The sequence below is a fragment of the Cherax quadricarinatus genome, chromosome 42, assembly GCF_038502225.1.
Source record: "Cherax quadricarinatus isolate ZL_2023a chromosome 42, ASM3850222v1, whole genome shotgun sequence".
In the NCBI taxonomy this organism is placed as follows: Eukaryota; Metazoa; Arthropoda; class Malacostraca; order Decapoda; family Parastacidae; genus Cherax; species Cherax quadricarinatus.
Genome location: NC_091333.1, coordinates 1,243,984 through 1,268,546, shown reverse-complemented (window position 1 = coordinate 1,268,546; position 24,563 = coordinate 1,243,984). Strand labels below are relative to the sequence as shown.

General features: G+C 41.7%; 2 protein-coding genes across 3 annotated transcripts; both read left to right on the top strand.

Annotated features, from left to right (window-relative positions):
• Positions 1-187: 187 nt before the first annotated feature.
• LOC138853853 (actin-3-like) lies at positions 188-14,223 on the top strand. 2 transcript variants are annotated; one of them, XM_070093191.1, is made up of 3 exons: positions 188-5,099; positions 12,291-12,427; positions 12,574-14,223. In XM_070093191.1, the coding sequence occupies exons 2-3, from the start codon at positions 12,302-12,304 to the stop codon at positions 13,573-13,575; spliced, it is 1,128 nt and encodes a 375-aa protein (XP_069949292.1). In that variant the 5' UTR covers positions 188-5,099; positions 12,291-12,301; the 3' UTR covers positions 13,576-14,223. The 2 variants fall into 2 exon arrangements, with proteins under 2 accessions (XP_069949292.1, XP_069949291.1); XM_070093190.1 differs by lacking the exon at positions 188-5,099 and adding an exon at positions 6,314-6,654 and having other exon boundaries at positions 12,574-14,222.
• A 7,217-nt stretch (positions 14,224-21,440) lies between these two features.
• Positions 21,441-23,835, top strand: LOC128695574 (actin-3). The gene is made up of 3 exons (XM_053786265.2): positions 21,441-21,597; positions 22,446-22,582; positions 22,722-23,835. The coding sequence occupies exons 2-3, from the start codon at positions 22,457-22,459 to the stop codon at positions 23,724-23,726; spliced, it is 1,131 nt and encodes a 376-aa protein (XP_053642240.1). The 5' UTR covers positions 21,441-21,597; positions 22,446-22,456; the 3' UTR covers positions 23,727-23,835.
• Positions 23,836-24,563: the final 728 nt, after the last annotated feature.

Sequence of the window (24,563 nt, the reverse complement as noted above, 5' to 3'; positions counted from 1 at the left end):
TAGAACCCTCGGTCAGAGAGTCATAAAACTCCAGACCGACGCTTTGCATTAACTCAGTGAAACACTTCATAATACGTAATGAAAGCCGACAGTTTTAATCATCTGTAATGTTTCATTATATAAAATCATCCCTTCCCTTTCTAATGCATCACATCTTTCCCTTTCTGATGCATAAACTCCTTCCCTGTCTGATATACCATTCTTTCATCATGATAAATTAGTACAGCCCCTACATACACCCCCTCCATCCCTGCTGACACATTTCCCCTCCAAACTAGCATTAACTCAACCATTCCACTACCCCCTCTTCCCTTCCTCAGCATCCACCCCTCCCTCTCTCCCTGACCCACTGCCTCCCTTTCAACCTCATACCTTCGCAAAAAAAAAAAAAAAAAAAAAAAAAAAAAAAAAAACATATAAACATCACTAAGAGGGATTGTGAATCCCATCTTTGCACACGAAAGGACAACTAATTACCACCAGATCCGCTTACGATTTTTCCTAAAATTATAAATGCTGGGTACCCATGACCACATTACGATCGTAACAAGAAATAAATATATAAATAGTTCATTACCACTGTAACTTGCTTAGCTATCCAGACTTTGGGGGCTCAGTCCCAGACCCCATTATGTGTCTCTAATATTTTGACAACCGCTCACAGGGTGGGTATGGGGTGCATAATAAAAATATTAAATTAACTCTAAAAAAGGAGATACGTAGGTGATGTACTCGTTCCCATCATTTTCCACATCTTCACACCTGACACAGAGATGTCAGCCACAGCTGACGATACCAGAATTTGCATGACAGTGTCATCCATTGAGGACACTGCAAATCTCCAAGTAGACATTAACCAAGTCTTTAAATGGGCCTCGGAAAACAATATAAAGTTCAGGGAAGACAAATTTCAATTGCTGCGCTATAGAAAACTCGAGGAAATAAAAAGTGAATCGGAGTATAAAACAAATTCCAACCACACAATAGAGGGGAAAAGCTAATTTGAAGGACCTGGGAGTGATAATGTCAAGAGAATCTCACTTTCGAAGATCACAACAATGTCTTTACCACACTTGCTAGGAAAATGATAGGATGAATAATGAGAACCTTCAAAACTATGAATGCCAAACTGGGAATATTGCTGTACATTAGCGGCCCCTTTCAAGGCAGGCGAAATTACAGACTTGGAGAATATACAGAGAACTTCCACTGCACGTATAAGTACAATAAAGCACCAAAATTACTGGGAGCAGTTGAAGTCCTTTGACCTGCACTCCTTGGAACGCAGGCGAGAAAGATACATGATAATACACATTTAAAAATCCTAAAGGGACTGTTCCCAAATCTGCACACGGAAATCACTTCCTAAAGATATAGATAAATATTTTTATTTCTTTGCAATGTTTGCAGTGTGTGATTACAATTTTGATTTGTTAAGTACAAAGAAATCCGCTATCATGCGGTGCAACATGCAACACCCCCCAACGAAAAGCATGGGCTCCATAAGTATGCTAAGGGACAACACGACTACCTCCCAGCATACATAAGGGGGATTACCAATAAACCCCTGGCTGTCTTCAAGAGGGAGCTGGACTGGCACCTAAAGTCAGTGGTACAAGAATGGTATACAATACCGACAAGATGAAATTAAGACACATGTGCAACATCTGGGTATCTTTATTGTAGACGTTTCGCCATCCAGTTTCTTAATTTCACCTAAAATCAGTACCTGACCAGTTGGGTTGTGGTTCGTACGTCGGTTTGCGTACACCCAGCAGTAACAGCCTGGTTGATCAGGACCTGATCCATCGCAAGGCCTGGTCATGGACCGAGCCGTGGGAGCGTTGAAATTTTAAAGGTGGGTTGTTTAAATGTGTGCGGATATAGCAGAGAAGAAAGAATTGTTAATGGTATGAGAGAAAGGAAGCTGATTCTCACAGCACTAAGCGAAACAACGGTTAAAGGGGGTGAGAGAATTCCAGTGAGGTTAAACCAGGTGTATCTGAGAAAAATATTTTTGAAGAATGATATTAAGTGATCAAGTATGAAAATGAAGATATATTTAACTTCAAAAATTGTGTCGTATGTGATAAATTGATTACAGTAATTGTTTGTGCAACTAAGCCAGAGAAAAGTATAGGAGAAAGTGATTTTGGGTGATGTTAAATGAAGGTTGATGGAGTTTTGAATCAAGAGAATAATTATTATGGGTGACCTAAATGCTAATGTGGAAGAGTGTTGTGGAAGGAACCGTAGGTAAGTTTGGAATACCTAGGGTAAATTCCAAGGAAAGGCTGAGAAAGATCATCTAGATTTAATTATAGCAGATTCTGTAAGAGGTAATAGCTTGTTAGTCTGAGGTAATAGCTTGTTAGTCTGAGGTAATAGCTTGTTAAACTATGTATTGTGGATACATCGTTGATGGGTAAACTTGATAATAATAATAATAATAATAATAATAATAATAATAATAATAATAATAATAATAATAATAATAATAATAATAATAATAATCCCAAACACAACAGTGATGGTCAGATGACCAGAAATGTAAGCAATGTTTGACAGTTGCGATGTTGTTGAGAGAGCTGCAAAACGGTCCGTGTGGATGAGCATGTTTTTAGAGAAGCGACATATGTGTCAGATCATTACTGTGTTGTAGCAAAAGGAAAAGTAAAAGGAAGGAGTACAAGGAGAATGACCTCAGTGGGTGGAAGAGAATGAACTAAGAAAAGAGACAGTGGAATGAATACACAACTATCAGTAACAAAAGTGGAGTATAGGGAGTGCAGGTTACGAGGAGGAGGATAAAGATGTATGGGGTAGATTTGAAGATGTATTGCTAGAGTGCGCAGAAGTGTTTGGAATGATTAGTAGAATATTAAGATAGTTGTTGAGATTTTTAACCAGGGGAAGCATTATCCACCCAGGATAACCCAGTACTCACTGTATCATCAGGGAATCCTTTAATCTTGTCCCCAAGGATGCGACCCACAACAATCGACTAACACCCAGGTACTTACTATGAAGTGAACAGAGAAAGCAGATGTAAAGAAACACGGCCAGAGTTTCTCTCGTGCAGGGATCGACTCCCGATCCCTCAGTGTGTGAATTGAAGACTATTAACCTAGGCACTAGCACTCACAATCATGATGACATAGAGAGTGATAAGGAGAAGAAATTAGCATATTAAAAGTTTTCACTATGTAAAACTGATAAACGGAAGTCAGTGTATTTAGAGATGCAAAAAAGAGAGATAAAAAAAGTAGTGAGAGAGTGCAAAGGGAGAGCCAGTGAGATAATGGATGATTTTATTAGAGAATTTTGCTGAGAGTAACAAACTTTGCACAAGAAATAAAAATAAAATAAAAAAGAGCGTCACACTGAATACATACTGAATTTAATAAAACACATATGACATGTGGTAATGGTCACGTAAAACTTATGAATGACGATATCCAGAAAAGGAAAATAACTCCTCCCTCGGGATGTGAGAAGTGAGAAACAAATTGGAAATATCCAAGATTGTGTAGACACCGCTAGTACCTCATTACCACTGACGGTGTGCAGGATTAATTTTTAATAATTCATGTTAAGAGCTAAACTTATGTGGGTCATTCAGCGCAAGACGTGGTGGAGGCTTGATCCTCCGTCCGCTGAGCACGGGAGACAGACGCGGGACAGAAGGAGGAGAGGCATCACCGTGCTGAGCACGGGAGACAGACGCGGGACAGAAGGAGGAGAGGCATCACCGTGCATGGAGACAGACGCGGGACAGAAGGAGGAGAGGCATCACCGTGCATGGAGACAGACGCGAGACAGGAGGAGAGGCATCACCGTGCATGGAGACAGACGCGGGACAGAAGGAGGAGAGGCATCACCGTGCATGGAGACAGACGCGGGACAGGAGAGGCATCACCGTGCATGGCAAGTGCCATGGATCCAAACTTCATCTTAAGAAATTATACACTATGGCTGCAAGGTGTATTTTTATACTATATTTCCAGAGAAAACGAGCCGCGGGGGGCGCTGACCCCCCCGGAACACCCTCCAGGTATACGCCATGTGAAGTCTTGCACTTTGAATATTAAAAGATCTTTTGACCATTTCTAGTCATGCAAATAATTTTTGCTTGGAAACTGAGTGGCCTTCTAATGCTATCTAATTTAAGGATGTGGTGCAAGATAATTTTATTGGTAACATTGTTGTTTATTACAGACGGGGTTGACTACAAAATGTCAGTCAGATTGTTATTCCAGTTATATTTTACCCCATATAAGAACCACTCTTTTAAATTCAAAAATTTAATTCTACGTGATACATTCTTTGTACAAAAATGGGTGACACTTGATAATGCATGTAGAAAGTTCATGGATATGTTGAACATTTGTAGATGAATGGTTCAGAGAACCGACATGTTGATAAATTAGATGACGCACTGACTTTCTTGGGTTATCCTGGGTGGCTAACCCTCCGGGGTTAAAAATCCGAACGAAATCTTATCTTATCTTAGACACATGTGCAAGAGTTGCACATGTGTCTGATTTATCAATATGTAGAATATTACTAATTCTACGTCTTCGGGATATGTATAGTTTACTTCGAGTTTTTTTTTTTCTTCAATAATCGCTTTTTGCATATATTTGTGCGTACACTCACACTCACACAAACAGGAGGGGCCAGGAGCCGAGTCTCAACTCCTGCAACCACAATTAGGTGAGTACATATACTCACACACGGACATACAAGTTAGCATCATATAATATACGTTTAACAAGTGTGATGTACGTAAATATTAACTGTGAACAAAATAGTCCAATAACCCGACATGGTTAATAAAAATATAATACTGCTGTCATAAAGTCAGTGATAAGTAGTTTGATAAGCAGGTAAAGCGGAGTGACCAAATACGGTAACAAGTCGTGACACCAGAGTGAATATATAAGTGTTTAAAGATGGGGATAAGAAGTAGTAAGTACCAGACAACCTCAGCAGCTTACTAACTCTCACGTTATTGTGTGTCAAGTTCAGTGTTCTTGAGTGAAGGAGTCTTCGATAACTGTTGGGAAGCAGAAGCTTGTCACCAGCCTCACCCAGGGGTAAGACTGACTACCTCACTCTGGGGTAAGACTGACTACCTCACTCTGGGGTAAGACTGACTACCTCACTCTGGGATAAAGCTGAGTGTCTCAAAGGTAAATTTATACGAGTTACTGAGGTATTGGGTGCGAGTTGACCTGACTAGCTTGTGCTGCTGGGTCTCGTGCAGTGCTCCATCCTTGAGTGGAAGATGACCAGGCTGGGTGGGTCATTGGGATAATCCGGGGGGGGGGGGGGAAACATGGACCTGCTCCGCTTGGGTAAGAAGGCCTGTTGCAGTGTTTCTTCTTTCTTATGTTCTTATGTTCTTATGTCTTACTGACGAAAATGTTAAATAAAGCGCTTACTACATACTTTGCAGTAATATATATATATATATATACTTCTCTTTTTTAGTAAATGTCTACAGGAGAAGGGGTTACTAGCCCATTGCTCCCGGCATTTTAGTCGCCTCATACGACACGCATGGCTTACGGAGGAAAGATTCTTTTCCACTTCCCCATGGACAATAGAAGAAATAAAGAAGAACAAGAGCTATTTAGAAAAAGGAGAAAAACCTATATGTATGTATATATATATATGCATGTGCGTGTCTGTGAAGTGTGACCAAAGTGTAAGTAGGAGTAGCAAGATATCCCTGTTATCTAGCGTGTTTATGAAACAGAAAAAGAAACCAGCAATCCTACCATCATGCAAAACAGTTACAGGTTTCTGTTTCACAGTCATCTGGCAGGACGGTAGTACTTCCCTGGGTGGTTGCTGTCTACCAACCTACTACCTACAGAGTACAGTGCCTGCACTCTGAAGGAGGGGTGTTAATGTTGCAGTTTAAAAACTGTAGTGTAAAGCACCCTTCTGGCAAGACAGTGATGGAGTGAATGATGGTGAAAGTTTTTCTTTTTCGGGCCACCCTGACTTGGTGGGAATCGGCCAGTGTGATAATAAAAAAAATAATATATATATATATATATATATATATATATATATATATATATATATATATATATATATATATATATATATATATATGTATGTATGTATATATATATATATATATATATATATATATATATATATATATATATGTATATATATATATATATATATATATATATATATATATATATATATATATATATATACATATGTGTGTGTGTGTTGGTGTGTGTGTTGGTGTGTCTGTGTGTGTGTGTGTGTGTGTGTGTGTGTGTGTACCTAATTGTACTCGCCTAATTGTGGTTTGGTAGGTCTGTGTTCTCAGCTTGCCTCGTTAGGTATTCCTGGATTATAATTGGTTCAGCCTGAATACCACAAGGTTATGATTGGTTAAACCATACCACGGGCGGGATTGAACCCGCGGTCAGAGAGTTATGATTGGTTATTGTCTCTCAGAGGTGAGGAGCTTGTTAGTGTCGGTGTGTGTTGTTCCTGCTTGCTGTGTGTGTCTGGCGTTCCTACTGCTGTCTCCTAAGCTGTTTCTCGCTCCTGAAGTTCTCCTAGAAGTTCTTGACTCCTCCTACATCGTTGACGTCTTGCAGATTTAAGGAAGCTGAGGTATACAAAGGTTATAGTTAATCTGACTGTTAACCTGACTCACTAATATAGCTCTCCCTTATATTAGTCTTTAAAGAAGCTACGAAACACGAGTATGAATATATACTGCGATACCTTTCTATGTTACTGACCTAAATAAACAAGCAAGGTATCATGTACCTAGGTACATGTAACACTAGTGTATATAGGGAGGAGAGACGGAACTAATACTCTTCAAAAGCTCTTGCACTTTCGTGTACACAGGTACGTGAAGCACAAACAGCAGTATCCTTCCAAAGCTCAAGTGTTCTCGTTTATCTAGGTACATGATATACGATTTATAATACTCTTCTAAAACTCTTGTACTTATATACATAGGCATTATAACACTTGTACTCGCAGTTCCACTTGTTTCCAAAATACTTCATTCTTGTACAAAAGACTGTTGTTGCAAGGCAGACAAGATTTCCACCCAAAAAAAATTAAGTACAAAGATCGATCGCTAACACATTCACCTCACACACCTCACAAATGCTCAGCATAACAAGTGACTTTCTATAAAATAGTATGTTATTGATGTCAGCTATGGTCTGTATACCTTGTACATGCACTTGTAGAAATAATATTTAATATCTAAACTATAATATCTAAACTATTTAGAGCACCTCAGGGGATTCTGAATTTATTTTCTAACACGGAAGATAGAGGGATATGATATATTCTAAGTTGGGTAAATATTATGCCAGATACCTGGCGGCTTACACACTAAAATAACTAATTGAAGTATGAGATGTCAGAGGAAGTGAAATGTAAAAGTTGACTTAAATACAATTAAAGAGTGAATTGTGTCAACATTCTTGTTCCATTCATCCACCAAGGTTTATAATACCATGGTGGCTGGTGGGGATTGTGCCCAGCCTCTCCACCCCCCTAACCCCCCTCCCCCCACCCACCTGCCTCCCTCCACCCCCACTCCTCCCCCTCCAACCCCACCCCTCCACCCCCTCCACCCATTCACCTGCCTCCTCCCCCCACCCCCCTCCACCCCTCCACCCCCACCCCCACCACCTCCACCCCCTATCCCCACCCCCTCTTCACTATAATATATTCACTACATCTTCACTATAATACATTCACTACATCTTCACTATAATATATATATTATGTAACTTGTCATGATTGTGACCAGACTTACCTGGAGTTCATTACCTTTGTAAATTGTGAGTTCATTACCTTTGTAAATTGTGAGTTCATTACCTTTGTAAATTGTGAGTTCATTACCTTTGTAAATTGTGAGTTCATTACCTCTGTAACTTGCTCAGCTATCAAAACTTTGGAGTCCAGTCCCTGGACCAATTATGTACCTCTGTAATCTTTTAACTACCGCCCACAGGATGGGTATGGAGTGCATAATAAACATATTAAACTAAACTAAACTCACTATAATATATTCACTACATCTTCACTATAATATATTCACTACATCTTCACTATAATATATTCACTACATCTTCACTATAATATATTCACTACATCTTCACTATAATATATTCACTACATCTTCACTATAATATATTCACAGCATCTTCACTATAATATATTCACTACATCTTCACTATAATATATTCACTACATCTTCACTATAATATATTCACTACATCTTCACTATAATATATTCACAGCATCTTCACTATAATATATTCACTACATCTTCACTATAATATATTCACTGCATGTTCACTATAATACATTCACTACATCTTCACTATAATATATTCACTGCATGTTCACTATAATACATTCACTACATCTTCAATATATTGCTAATAAGCACCACAATACATATATTCCAACCTAACTATAATCTCCAAGAGAGATATATTTACTAGGTTATACTGGTAATCTGTATATCTTGTTAGTATATTCCAACCTAACTATAATCTCCAAGAGAGATATATTATAGTAGGTTATACTGGTAATCTGTATATCTTGTTAGTATATTCCAACCTAACTATAATCTCCAAGAGAGATATATTTACTAGGTTATACTGGTAATCTGTATCTTGTTTTACCATCTGGAGAAGACCCGGGCCGGAAGTACCGGCAAATCATCAAGAAGAAATACATTGTTACTCTTGTTAGTATAAACATCAGTAATGGATTCATCAAATAAATACAAGTATATGCCAGACAATGCTTGTAAAAGGAAGAGAGAAGAGGAAAATTCTCTGTTTCCTCCATCTAAAAAATCTAATGAAGGAAAAATGAGCAAGAAGAGTTGCTGTCAGGACAAGAAAAATGAGACAAATATAATGTATGAAAATCTTCTTTCTGATCTGAGAACGAAACTATGGATAACGAAGTGTATGCCAGATAATGCTAGTAAAAGGAAGAGAGAAGAGGAAAACTTAAAGTTCTCTCCCTCCAAAAAGTCTAATGAAGAAAAAATGAACAACAAGACTTGCTGTCAGGACAAGAAAAATGAGGTCACCCTGGAGGTCACCCAACCATTGCGAAAGTCTGATATCGTCGCCATTCTTAATAATACTCCTCGTGCGTTCGGCAAAAGATGCAAAGTTGTCTCCAGCGATTATCTACTTGGTGGACATCTTCTACCCAAGGGTCACGGTCGCTTTGTAGTGACGAAGGAAACCACTCATGTTGTCTCTCTGTACTTCTGCCTAGATGGCACCTTAATCTACTACAATGGCGGCAATCCTGAGTTCGCCAACAAAATAGCAAATGACTACTTCAACCAGCACCGCTGCTTCAGAAGACTCCTAAGTGTTGGTGAGGTACCACAATATGCTGGTACCTGCGTGTACCATGCTATAGCATTCATGGACATAGTTGTTAGTTCCAAGCTCACGGACCCTGATGACATCAACCGCTGGTTCACCACCAAAATGAAATATAACCCAGATATTACAGCAATCAACCTTGTCAGGTCAATGTTGACTGAATTCAATAATGATATAGTTACTTCCTGCAATGATCCACAAGAGAGCGTATTGTTGGCAGACGTTAAAGATCATCTACTAGTTGCTGACAAGAAGACTCTTAAGCGTCCACTGGACACTGAGACGCCTTCAACACCTCCACAAAACATGATTAAACTCTGAATGATCACATAAAGAGAACACCAAGAAGTTCTCCGTGTGTGTGTGTGTGTTTGTGTGTGTGTGTGTGTGTGTATGTGTGTGTATTTATGATTTATATTTTACATTTATATATTTAGGATAAATTCATTAACAATGGTATTTCATTTTTATGTTTGAGTTAATAATGTAATAAGGAGATTATTATTATTATTATTATTATTATAAGTTCCATGGAGTTTCCTTAAAAATTAGATAAAACAAATAAAAATATTGAGTGTTGGCCAGACAAGAGTGTAGAACTTTTATCAAGCATACCTCGGGTGGGGTTAGAACTCCAGGTCACACATATTATATTTTGTTGGGATTTTTAACACTGGAGGGTTAGCCAACCAGGATAACCCAAGAAAGTCAGTGCGTCATCCAGGACTGTCTGTCTTATTTCCATTGTGGTCTTCAATCTTGTCTCCCAGGATGCCACCCACACCAGTCCACTAACACCCAGGTACCTACTTGCTGCTAGGTGAATATGACAACAGGTGTAAGGAAACATGTTGAAATGTGTCATTAAGTAATGTCATTAAGTAATGTGTCATTAAGTAATGTGTCATTAAGTAATGTGTCATTAAGTAATGTGTCATTAACTAATAGCGGGTAGGACACTGTAACTGTTTAGTGTCATTAAACAATTAACTAATAGCGGGTAGGACACTGTAACTGTTTAGTGTCATTAAACAATTAACTAATAGCGGGTAGGACACTGTAACTGTTCAGTGTCATTAAACAATTAACTAACAGCGGGTAAGACACTGTAACTGTTTAGTGTCATTAAACAATTAACTAATAGCGGGTAGGACACTGTAACTGTTTAGTGTCATTAAACAATTAACTAATAGCGGGTAAGACACTGTAACTGTTTAGTGTCATTAAACAATTCAAGTTTCAAATTCATTTGTTTGTTTTTAAGTTGTACAAAGTTAATAAAGTTTACATTTAATAAAACACTGATGGACACAAAAAGCCATTAACTAGTATGTAAGACATTTCAGACAAAAATACAAAACAAAGATAGCTAATAAATAATGGTACAATTTTTAAAAATATGACTTAATGTTGTAATGTGATTCAATAATATTGAGTTAAGTAAGACTTGTACAACAGTTAACTACAATTATATATACAATAAAAGGTACATAATGTACAAGAAGTACACTTTTAAAAATATGATTTATTATTTTAAACTCATTCATTGATCTTCAGTTTTGTGGGATGACTGAATAAAGAAGTTGGTGATAAAGGAACTTACTAAGTTACAGTAGAAATATAATGAGACGATGTGAGTAATTAGTTTTGTATGGAAGTTGGAGGAACAACAGAGTTAAATGAGACGGTTTTGTTTGACAGAATATTGATGGTTCAGCTATGTTTGCCAGATGTTATTTACCAATACTTCTGAATCATCTTCTTGGTGTTTTTAGTGCCAGACCTAGTTCCTGGGCCTTTTGTCTATTCATATGCTCTTGCGCTACCTTCCACAGGATGGATATGGGCTGCACAATAAACTAACAACTTCGGTGGCAAAATCTAAAAACTAATCATGGAGGCCACCAGAGGATTGACTGGACATAATATCTTGAACATTGTTAATAACACTCCTCGTCCATTCGGTAAAGTATGTCAAGTGTGTTGGGATGATGACCTCCTTCTGGAGCCTTCATTACCCAAAGGTCATGGTCGAATTGTAGGGTTGACAGGAAAACAACACAGCATTGCTGTGTATTCCTGCCTTGATGGGACATTGCTGTACTATGACGGTGCTCATTCTATGACCTCCCGGAAATTGATGAGAAAATACCGCAAGATGAACCCGTTTCAGAAGACTTGGGATCATTGTTAACATAGAACAGGACGGTGGGACATGTGCGTACCACGCACTAGCATTCCTAGACATAATTGTCACCTCCAGACTCATGGACCCCGATGACTTCATCCGCTGGATCGGTATTAGAATGAAGTATTTCCCCGATATTACGGCAATCAACATCGTCAAATCAATGTTGACTGAATTCAACAATGATATAGATATATCCTGCAAAGATAAAGAGGAGAACGTATTGTCAGATGAGATTAAACATTCAATAAAGAATACATCTGTCAAACGTCGTCTGGAAAGTGAGACGCCCTCAGCCCCACCACAAAAAATTATAAAGGTTTGAATTGTGAGATACAAAGACCAGCAGTAAGTATTCAGTAGGTACTCTGTAGAAAGTAGTCATTAGTAGCTCAGTAGAAAAGTGTTAGAAAAATGACAGAATGGATAATGAGAGCCTTCAAAACTAGGGATGCCAAGACCATGATGACACTTTTCAGGTCACTTGTTCTATCTAGGCTGGAATATTGTTGCACACTAACAGCACCTTTCAAGGCAGGTGAAATTGCTGACCTAGAAAATGTACAGAGAACCTTCACGGCGCGCATAACGGTGTGTGTGTGTGTGTGTGTATGTGTGTGTGTGTGTGTGTATATAATAGCATCGTTGAAAAATGTTGTGTATTCCAGCTCTAACCAAAATGTGTGACGACGAGGTTTCATCTCTCGTTCTGGACACTGGCTCTGGCACGTGCAAGGCAGGTTTTGCCGGAGACGAGAGCCCCTGCGTCATTTTCTCCTCTATGGTCGGTCGACCACGCTACCAAGTAAGAAGCATTTTTTTTATTTTATGAGAAAGATATTACAAATCTGATACAAAAGTTCATTAACAACTTGATCAAACACAATAGTCAACATAGATGGTTCAAGTTTATGCGATTCCGTTGTTAAAATAGCAGTGAACCTCCCCCAGGGTGTGATGGCTGGCATGGATGACCGGTTCTACGTCGGTGATGACGCACAGAGCAAGCGAGGCATACTTAGGCTCAGATATCCCATCGAACATGGCACTGTCACTAACTGGGACGACATGGAGGAGATCTGGCATCACACATTCTACAAGGAGCTGCGAGTAACCCCGGGAGAGCACCCAGTACTGTTGACAGAGGCTCCCCTTAACCCTAAGTTTAATCGGGAGATGATGACCCAAATCATGTTCGAAACCTTTAACACCCCTGCCATGTATGTGTCACTAAAGCCTTTGCTCTCTTTATATGCCTCCGGACGACATAATGCTATTATTGTACACTCTGGCGATGGAGTGTCACATGTAGTTCCTATATACGAAGGTCACGTTTGCTGTCATACTATCTTATGTGTGAATTTGGCTGGTCGAGACCTGACGGAGTACTTGATGACCATCCTTACTGAGCGAGGCTACACTTTCACAACCACTGCAGAGCGAGAAATTGTTCGTGACATCAAAGAAAAGCTTTGCTACGTAGCTCTCGATTTCGAGGAAGAAATGGCTACCGCAACGCAGTCTTCATCCCTCGAGAAGTCCTACGAACTTCCCGACGGTCAGGTTATTACCATTGGAAACGAGAGGTTCCGCTGCCCTGAGGCTCTCTTCCAGCCTTCCTTCCTCGGCATGGAAAATGCTGGTATCCACGAGACTACATACAATTCCATCATGAAGTGCGATATCGATGGCCGTCAGGACATGTTTGCCAACATTGTGTTGTCTGGTGGTACCACCATGTATCCTGGCATTGCTGACAGAATGCAGAAAGAAATTACTGCCCTGGCACCATCCACTATGAAGGTCAAGATCATTGCTCCTCCAGAACGTAAATACTCTGTATGGATTGGCGGTTCCATTCTTGCTTCCCTCTCCACCTTCCAACAGATGTGGATCAGCAAACAAGAATATGATGAATCTGGCCCATCCATTGTCCACAGGAAGTGTTTTTAAGTGCACTATAATGAACAACTGTAGCCTAGTATCAACACAACTATTTACTAAAAAAACCTATATACCTTAAGGACCAGTCTTGAATAAAGAGCATTTTGTACCACAATGTACTTTATATTATTTTTCGAATGGTTTGAGTTGTTTTAAAGAACACAGTACTAAACACTAACATATATCTGTTAAGCATCTGCCTCCTTTCTTTAGTATGGGCACTTCTCTTTCCTAAATTTCATGATGAACATTAATATAATTAATATAATTGTGATCATGGGGAAAAAATGCCACACGTTTCCTTAAAGAATTGGGTTCCAGACTCATCGACACCACCAGGGACCCAAGGGCAGCCGCTTTCATGTTCGAGCGCCCCAGCGTAGCCATCCAGAGGGGAAATGCTTGCTGCATACTTGGCTCGCATCCAGCCTTGGAGGAGCTGGAGGAAATTCATGATCTTTGATACATTGTGCCATTGTATTCATGTTTGTTTTTTCTGTAAATGTATTCTGTTTATTAATAAATGTTCACATAGAATATAAAACATATAGGGGGTGGTAGGAGAAGAAAATATTCAAACAGCTCCGGGGAGAACCTTGAGTTTTCCCTGAGGTACGTTTATTGTCTTCTCTGAGGATGAGGGTCCCCAGTCCAGTTATAGAGGTGGTACTTCCCTATATTTTGTCCAATATATATATATATATATATATATATATATATATATATATATATATATATATATATATAAAGGACCCAATGGAAATAAGACCAGTTAGCCACAAAAAGAATCTTTTTGTGGCTAACTGGTCCAGTGGCTAACGCGACGGTCTGGAGTTTTGAGACTCTGACCGCGGGTTCAAATCCCGCCCGTGGTATGGTTTGTTTGCAATCGTGTCATTACGATTTCGTGAGTCAAGTATGACAAGACTTAATCACATCAATCAGTTGAAAGTCAAGAGACGAGGTAAAACTTGCAAACTCAAACAGGTAATTACAAATAGCTATACATGCTAGTGGCTTTCTTTTTGCATAACAATATTTTATTACTTGTAATTTACACGTTGTATACTGTACATAAAACTAAAATTTTGATTTTGATTTGATTTTGAATTATACTTTTCTCACCTCCAGACTAGAATTACTAACCAGGGGTGAGAAATACGGCATAGTGCAGAGAATCTAGAACTATCACGTTATTCCGCTGAGAAGTAGCCAGAGAAATAAATAATAATTATTTAACAATGGATATGTGAGTTGTTAAATATAAACTACATTCATTAAGTCGTCAATCTCATTCATTAACCCAATTCATCTATTTCCTATACATAACCTGTAGATAACAACAACTGTAATCTAAGATTACATGACACGTCTTGAAGCATTAATGAGGTCTTGAATAAGATAACAACGTTGGGTGAAAACACCGGAGTGTTCCTTTTGGACTTAGTAAATACGAGGTGTTTTACTTATCTCACTTTACCGAGATACCTGAGAGTAACAGGGCATCCTCTTACCTGGGGGGATACTGTGACTCACGAAATCGTAATGACACGATTGCAAACAAACCAGACCACGGGCGGTGCTAGAACCCGCGGTCAGAGAGTCTCAAAACTCCAGACCGTTGCGTTAGCCACTGGACCAGCTAGCCACAATAAGATTCGTCCAACTAGGTATATTTCTACACCATAGGAAGGTTAGCACAGGCACCACTGTGACCACAAATGCAAGTTTTTACAGACGAATCTCCACCTAGCGTGGCCGTGACGAACTCTAGCTCAAGTCCCCTCAAAGCCGTCAACATGACTCACGAAATCGTAATGACACGATTGCAAACAAACCATACCGATGTTATCCTGACGCCAAATGACTTCGAACAGGCGATAAATGACATGCCCATGCACTCTGCCCCAGGGCCAGACTCATGGAACTCTGTGTTCATCAAGAACTGCAAGAAGCCCCTATCACGAGCCTTTTCCATCCTATGGAGAGGGAGCATGGACACGGGGGTCGTCCCACAGTTACTAAAAACAACAGACATAGCCCCACTCCACAAAGGGGGCAGTAAAGCAACAGCAAAGAACTACAGACCAATAGCACTAACATCCCATATCATAAAAATCTTTGAAAGGGTCCTAAGAAGCAAGATCACCACGCATCTAGAAACCCATCAGTTACACAACCCAGGGCAACATGGGTTTAGAACAGGTCGCTCCTGTCTGTCTCAACTATTGGACCACTACGACAAGGTCCTAAATGCACTAGAAGACAAAAAGAATGCAGATGTAATATATACAGACTTTGCAAAAGCCTTCGACAAGTGTGACCATGGCGTAATAGCGCACAAAATGCGTGCTAAAGGAATAACAGGAAAAGTCGGTCGATGGATCTATAATTTCCTCACTAACAGAACACAGAGAGTAGTCGTCAACAGAGTAAAGTCCGAGGCAGCTACGGTGAAAAGCTCTGTTCCACAAGGCACAGTACTAGCTCCCATCTTGTTCCTCATCCTTATATCCGACATAGACAAGGATGTCAGCCACAGCACCGTGTCTTCCTTTGCAGATGACACCCGAATCTGCATGACAGTGTCTTCCATTGCAGACACTGCAAAGCTCCAGGCAGACATCAACCAAATCTTTCAGTGGGCTGCAGAAAACAATATGAAGTTCAACGATGAGAAATTTCAATTACTCAGATATGGTAAACATGAGGAAATTAAATCTTCATCAGAGTACAAAACAAATTCTGGCCACAAAATAGAGCGAAACACCAACGTCAAAGACCTGGGAGTGATCATGTCGGAGGATCTCACCTTCAAGGACCATAACATTGTATCAATCGCATCTGCTAGAAAAATGACAGGATGGATAATGAGAACCTTCAAAACTAGGGAGGCCAAGCCCATGATGACACTCTTCAGGTCACTTGTTCTATCTAGGCTGGAATATTGCTGCACACTAACAGCACCTTTCAAGGCAGGTGAAATTGCCGACCTAGAAAATGTACAGAGAACTTTCACGGCGCGCATAACGGAGATAAAACACCTCAATTATTGGGAGCGCTTGAGGTTCCTAAACCTGTATTCCCTGGAACGCAGGAGGGAGAGATACATGATTATATACACCTGGAAAATCCTAGAGGGACTAGTACCGAACTTGCACACGAAAATCACCCACTACGAAAGCAAAAGACTTGGCAGACGATGCACCATCCCCCCAATGAAAAGCAGGGGTGTCACTAGCACGTTAAGAGACCATACAATAAGTGTCAGGGGCCCGAGACTGTTCAACTGCCTCCCAGCACACATAAGGGGGATTACCAACAGACCTCTGGCAGTCTTCAAGCTGGCACTGGACAAGCACCTAAAGTCAGTTCCGGATCAGCCGGGCTGTGGCTCGTATGTTGGTTTGCGTGCAGCCAGCAGCAACAGCCTGGTTGATCAGGCTCTGATCCACCAGGAGGCCTGGTCTCAGACCGGGCCGCGGGGGCGTTGACCCCCGGAACTCTCTCCAGGTAAACTCCAGGTGGGGATAGAACCCGCGGTCAGAGAGTCTCAAAACTCCAGACCGTCGCGTTAGGGGATATTATACTTGTTACTGGAACATTTCATTTTGTGTAGAGCTTTATCAATTCGGAAACTGGTAAAGCTCTACACAGAGCGAAACGATGTTCAAATATATTGCTTATCTTGAGAGTGTCTTGTTTCTGAAATTGTTACCAATGCGCAATCTCATCTATACTACCTGGAATACAGTCAGCATCCCCTTATCTAGGGTAAATACAGCATCACCCTACCTGGGGATAAATACAGCATCCCCCTACCTGGGATAAATACAGCAATGGGATAAGAGTGGCTGAGAATTAGTTTGATAGCTTCAGTAAGACCCCATTCCCATCCCGTGGGTGGTAGTCACCCCATACCTTTACAGTGGGTGGTAGTCACCCCATACCTTTACAGTGGGTGGTAGTCACAATATACCCACTCTATGGGCGGACAAATCCTTAAATCTGGTTCAGCACATGAGTCATGACTACTGTGACTTGCTTCATCAGTGGAGCACCTGTGTTCAATCCCTTGGATCAGCATATCTCCTTAACACTGTGATTCATTGTAAATGTCCACGTAACTGCAATCATCAACGGCGTAACCAACTCATTACTGAAAAAATGGTCTGGTGATACCGCCAGGATGTGGGAAAAGACACTTATGAACATAACTCTTTTTTCCACGACTCATCATTGTTATAACTAACTCTGGTATTATTGTAAACATTTCGTTACTGCTGTAACATTCTTATGTTGCAGAATGTTGAAACGCACACCAGCCCCATTATGTGCGTCTATCATGACCACTCACGGGATGGTTGTGTCGTGACTACCACCCACGGGGTGGGTGTGTCGTGACTACCACCCACGGGATGGGTGTGTCGTGACTACCACCCACGGGATGGGTGTCTCGTGACTACCACCCATGGGATGAGTGTGTCGTGACTACCACCCATGGGATGAGTGTGTCGTGACTACCACCCATGGGATGAGTGTGTCGTGACTACCACCCACGGGATGGGTGTGTCGTGACTACCACCCATGGGATGAGTGTGTCGTGACTACCACCCACGGGGTGGGTGTCGTGACTACCACCCACGGGATGGGTGTGTCGTGACTACCACCCACGGGATGGGTGTGTCGTGACTACTACCCACGGGATGGGTGTGTCGTGACTACTACCCACGGGATGGGTGTGTCGTGACTACTACCCATGGGATGGGTGTGTCGTGACTACTACCCACGGGATGGGTGTGTCGTGACTACCACCCACGGGATGGGTGTGTCGTGACTACCACCCACGGGATGGGTGTGTCGTGACTACCACCCACGGGATGGGTGTGTCGTGACTACCACCCACGGGATGGGTGTGTCGTGACTACCACCCACGGGATGGGTGTGTCGTGACTACCACCCACGGGATGGGTGTGTCGTGACTACCACCCACGTTATGGGTGTGTCGTGACTACCACCCACTGTAAAGGTATGGAGTGACTACCACTCACGGGATGGGTGTGTCGTGACTACCACCCACTGTAAAGGTATGGGGTGACTACCACCCACGGGATGGGTGTGTCGTGACTACCACCCACTGTAAAGGTATGGGGTGACTACCACTCACGGGATGGGTGTGTCGTGACTACCACCCACTGTAAAGGTATGGGGTGACTACCACTCACGGGATGGGTGTGTCGTGACTACCACCCACTGTAAAGGTATGGGGTGACTACCACTCACGGGATGGGTGTGTCGTGACTACCACCCACTGTAAAGGTATGGGGTGACTACCACCCACGGGATGGGTGTGTCGTGACTACCACCCACTGTAAAGGTATGGGGTGACTACCACCCACGGGATGGGTGTGTCGTGACTACCACCCACTGTAAAGGTATGGGGTGACTACCACTCATGGGATGGGTGTGTCGTGACTACCACCCACTGTAAAGGTATGGGGTGACTACCACTCACGGGATGGGTGTGTCGTGACTACCACCCACTGTAAAGGTATGGGGTGACTACCACCCACGGGATGGGTGTGTCGTGACTACCACCCACTGTAAAGGTATGGGGTGACTACCACCCACGGGATGGGTGTGTCGTGACTACCACCCACTGTAAAGGTATGGGGTGACTACCACCCACGGGATGGGTGTGTCGTGACTACCACCCATGGGATGAGTGTGTCGTGACTACCACCCACGGGATGGGTGTGTCGTGACTACCACCCACGGGATGGGTGTGTCGTGACTACCACCCACGGGATGGGTGTGTCGTGACTACCACCCACGGGATGGGTGTGTCGTGACTACCACCCACGGGATGGGTGTGTCGTGACTACCACCCACGAGATGGGTGTGTCGTGACTACCACCCACGGGATGGGTGTGTCGTGACTACCACCCCCGGGATGGGTGTGTCGTGACTACCACCCACGGGATGGGTGTATCGTGACTACCACCCACGGGATGGGTGTTTCGTGACTACCACCCACGGGATGGGTGTTTCGTGACTACCACCCACGGGATGGGTGTGTCGTGACTACCACCCCCGGGATGGGTGTATCGTGACTACCACCCACGGGATGGGTGTGTCGTGACTACCACCCACGGGATGGGTGTGTCGTGACTACCACCCCCGGGATGGGTGTATCGTGACTACCACCCACGGGATGGGTGTGTCGTGACTACCACCCACGGGATGGGTGTTTCGTGACTACCACCCACGGGATGGGTGTTTCGTGACTACCACCCACGGGATGGGTGTGTCGTGACTACCACCCACGGGATGGGTGTGTCGTGACTACCACCCACGGGATGGGTGTGTCGTGACTACTACCCACGGGATGGGTGTGTCGTGACTACTACCCACGGGATGGGTGTGTCGTGACTACCACCCACGGGATGGGTGTATCGTGACTACCACCCACGGGATGGGTTATGGGGTCTTACTAAAATTGTCAAGCTAATTCTCCATCACTCATATCCCACTGCATAGTACAATGTTAGGTAAATGTAACAGTAAAACTGAACGGCACGCACACTGAAGGACTTTCCACCAGCTATTCAATTTCGGATATATTTTTTCAGTCTCATTTACGAAACACTGCAGTATACAGAAGAACTTGTAAGAGAGAACAGACTGTATAAGAACCAGGGTAGGTTCTAATAGATCATCCAACACCACACTCAGAACGTTATAGCATTCAGATTCTACATTCTAATCGTCTCTTGTTTTTCAGCTAATGTTTTCCTTCGCAGGAAAAAGACAGCATTTGCGATCTTGGCTAAGAAATAACAATAGCTCTTCTCAACAAGATGAGTGTACTGTCACAAACCCGGAAAGTGATTATGCAGCGCCGGGGGAATGTGAGGCAATCAAGTTCAATCCGAGGATCTGGAGGATAAATTTAGTTCCTTGGATTAAGAGCTCCTCACCGGCATTAATAATATAAAAATAATCTTTATTTCTACAAGTACATGTACAATATGTACAGAAATAGGTGACAGTGACACACTATATAGAAAGTCCCTGGTTATGCAGAGCATTTCGGGCAAATTAGGTCAGTTTTATCCCCAGGATGCGACCCACACCAGTCGACTAACACCCAGGTACCTATTTACTGCTAGGTGAACACTGACAACAAGAAACATGTCCTAATGTTTCCGCCCGTACTGGGGATCGAACCATGGGTCTCTGTGAGTTGAGTGCGCTAGCAGTGGACCTGCGCACCTCCTCTGAAAATATTACAATAACTCTCTGAAATTCACTATTTCCAAAATTATTGTATTTTACTGATTCAAGTAAATCTAACTAAATTTAGGTTGGGTAGCATTAGACTTAATTATTATATTACGTTAATGACAGCAAGATGAGGTCAGGTTGTTAAGTAAGGTTTGATAAAATTGATAACTTGAATGAATTTGTATCGATAAACCACTGGATGGTGAAACATCTACAAATAAAGATACCCAGATGTTGAATATGGGTCTAATTATCAATTCTCAACCGAGTCCAGTTATGACCAGAGTTTTGGTAAGACAGGGAAGGAAGAAGGATGGATAAGGATGGAAATATGGGATAACGAGGATTGGTGAGGTGGTGGGAGGGGCCCCAAGAGGAAAATAAATAAAAAATCCTCCATTAGGCTCTGTTTGATACCTGTTCAATGCCTCGCAATTCATGAAAAAGTTACAAATATGTATTACACTCTTTGGTTGCATATATAACGTATATAATTACTAAAGCATTGCATAAAACAAATCGCATTTACGTCAGCTGGTTAACGAAGATCAATATTTTTCATTAGTCAGTCATAATCTGCTTCCTGGGCAGATAAGAGGAGTGACCAAATATGGTAATAAATCTCGACACGAGAGAGTGTCAGAGATAACATATAAAAGGACCGACGCGAGATCGACTGGCAGTCACCAGCGAGACATCATCAAAGTATTGTCACCAGTTCTCCCTCACTTGGATTCATTACAAGTAAGACATTTGCCATTTTTCATTTTAAGTTTTGTTAGAGGTTTTCGGCGCCTTTGTTTATTGTAAGAGTGTTGTCCAGGGGTAAGGCTGAGTGTCTCACCCAGGGATAAGACCGAGTGCTTCACCCAGGAGCAAGGCTGAGTGCCTCACCTAGGGGCAGGTAATGCAAAATGCTTCACCCAGGGGTAAAATTATCTTAGTCAGGAAAAAAGATCACACTCAAATGATAACTAATTAATGAATGATGATTTAAACAAGCAATGACGTGTTTGTGATGGGTATCAGGATTTAAGCAGTCTCTGGCACACGGTGTAATATACACGTGATGCAACATACGCTTACTTACTGGAATTAAGTTTGTCACCTTATTAAAGTCACGGGATCACATTATTTACTATGAACTAATGAGCACATTTTCTGCACTAACATCAAGGATAATTTAGGGATAACTAGCCAGGGCAGTCAATCCCAGACGTTCAAATCAAACAAGCCGGTAATATAACTTGCCAGTGACAAAGTGTTAGTGTCTCGCACCGCCGTGAATAATGCCCGAAAAACAGTGCATATCCATCCCTCCATATATAATACTAAAAACTAAAGATAAGGTTTTATCTTATAAAACATTTTTTTTTCAAAAACAAGTTTCTCGGAAATTTCCATAAGCAAGTGAAAGTTGCAGAGAAGAAATGTTTCCTCAAGATAAGAGTAAGGCAGACCCACATTAACGCGTTGAGGAAGAGTTTCTTCCTAATATAAACGATCCCAGCTAAGGCACCGAAAGTTTTGTTAAACATTTAAGAATGTTTATACATGTATCGTGGTATCATGTTGAAAATATGTTATTTCAGCTCTTACTAAAATGTGTGATGACGAGGTTGCAGCTCTGGTTGTGGACAATGGGTCCGGTATGTGCAAAGCCGGTTTTGCAGGGGACGACGCCCCCCGCGCCGTCTTCCCCTCCATTGTTGGCCGACCACGCCACCAGGTAAGTATGAGACCTGATGCTCATTAAAAAATATATTACAGTTGCTATAATAATTAATCCACAGTCATTAAACACGAGACCAAAATGATGACCTAATTTTATGCTATTCCGTTCCCTATATTGGAATGTTTTTCCCCAGGGTGTGATGGTTGGCATGGGTCAAAAGGACTCCTACGTCGGTGATGAGGCACAAAGCAAGCGAGGTATCCTTACACTCAAATATCCCATTGAGCACGGTATTGTTACTAACTGGGATGACATGGAAAAGATCTGGCATCACACATTCTACAACGAGCTGCGTGTGGCTCCTGAAGAACACCCAGTTCTGCTGACAGAAGCTCCTCTCAACCCAAAGGTCAATCGCGAAAAGATGACTCAAATAATGTTCGAAACCTTTAACGCTCCTGCAATGTATGTATCAATCCAGGCTGTGCTCTCCCTATACGCCTCTGGTCGTACCACTGGCATTGTTTTAGACTCTGGTGATGGTGTATCACACACTGTTCCCATCTACGAAGGATATGCCCTTCCTCATGCTATCTTGCGAATGGACTTGGCCGGTCGAGACCTGACGGATTACTTGATGACCATCCTTACTGAGCGAGGCTACACTTTCACAACCACAGCAGAGCGAGAAATTGTGCGTGACATCAAAGAAAAACTTTGCTACGTAGCTCTCGATTTCGAGGAAGAAATGGCTACGGCAACTCAGTCTTCATCCCTCGAGAAGTCCTACGAACTTCCCGACGGTCAGGTTATTACCATTGGTAATGAGAGGTTCCGCTGCCCTGAGGCTCTCTTCCAACCTTCCTTCCTTGGCATGGAAAATGCTGGTATCCACGAGACTACATACAATTCGATTATGAAGTGCGATGTCGATATCCGTAAGGACTTGTACGCCAACGCCGTATTGTCTGGTGGCACCACCATGTATCCTGGCATTGCTGACAGAATGCAGAAAGAAATTACTGCCCTGGCACCATCCACTATGAAGATCAAGATCATTGCTCCACCAGAACGTAAATACTCTGTATGGATTGGCGGTTCCATTCTTGCTTCCCTCTCCACCTTCCAACAGATGTGGATCAGCAAACAAGAATATGACGAATCTGGCCCATCCATTGTTCACAGGAAGTGCTTCTAAGTGCACTATAATGAACAACTGTAGCCTAGTAACAATACAAATATTTATAATATAATTTTACTTGTAGGTTTAAGGACGAGCCCGAATAAATAGTATTTTATACTGCAAATTATATTAGTTTATTTTATGATTAGTTTGAGTTGCTTTCAGAGAAAACGAAGCTAAAAAAAAAATGAATTATTAAGAAACACATGTAGGAGTATGCTATAACAATATAAAAGACCATCATTTAATACGCCTGACTAAATGAATGCTGGACAAGAGAGAGAAAAAAAGTACCAGGATCGCTGATCAGAAACCCTGAGAGTAACTTTACACAAGCTATTGACGATTACATGAATTGAGAGATGTGTATCTCTCAGTGTACGATGCACAGTCAGTTGTATATCCCTCAGTGTGTATACTTAGATAATTTATTTCTGTAAGGACTAAGGATTCTTGGTAGGTGGCGGTCAGGTGACATGCAACCTAGTTTCTCGATTAGTTCGTAAGCTTTATAACCTAGTCAACCTATATTAGCTGTATGTATTTGCGTTTAATGAGAGTATGTTTAATGTTTCCTGTAAAACACATACTTTTGAAACTGATGTAGATATCTGGAAAATTATTTAGTAAACCTTTTTCACTGAGGCTGGAGAGAGGATGTCCATCAAAATGAAGACAATGAGAGTAACATCCATGTTCAGTGTGAGAGATGTATTTAAGAATGAAACTAGTCAAAACATATTAATTAAGAACTCTCCAGTACAAGCAGATGGAGGTGTATACCACATTTCCTGTCTGGATGTGACAATTGTAATCTTGGGCATACAGGCAGACCATTGGAAACTATTAGCC

What these genes read in the sequence shown, in the direction of transcription:
- LOC138853853 (XM_070093191.1), top strand. Translation starts at nt 12,302, where the DNA reads ATGTGTGACGACGAGGTTTCATCTCTCGTTCTGGACACTGGCTCTGGC. An exon ending in TCGGTCGACCACGCTACCAA is followed by an intron (nt 12,428 to 12,573) that starts GTAAGAAGCATT and finishes AACCTCCCCCAG; the next exon opens with GGTGTGATGGCTGGCATGGA.
- LOC128695574 (XM_053786265.2), top strand. Translation starts at nt 22,457, where the DNA reads ATGTGTGATGACGAGGTTGCAGCTCTGGTTGTGGACAATGGGTCCGGT. An exon ending in TTGGCCGACCACGCCACCAG is followed by an intron (nt 22,583 to 22,721) that starts GTAAGTATGAGA and finishes GTTTTTCCCCAG; the next exon opens with GGTGTGATGGTTGGCATGGG.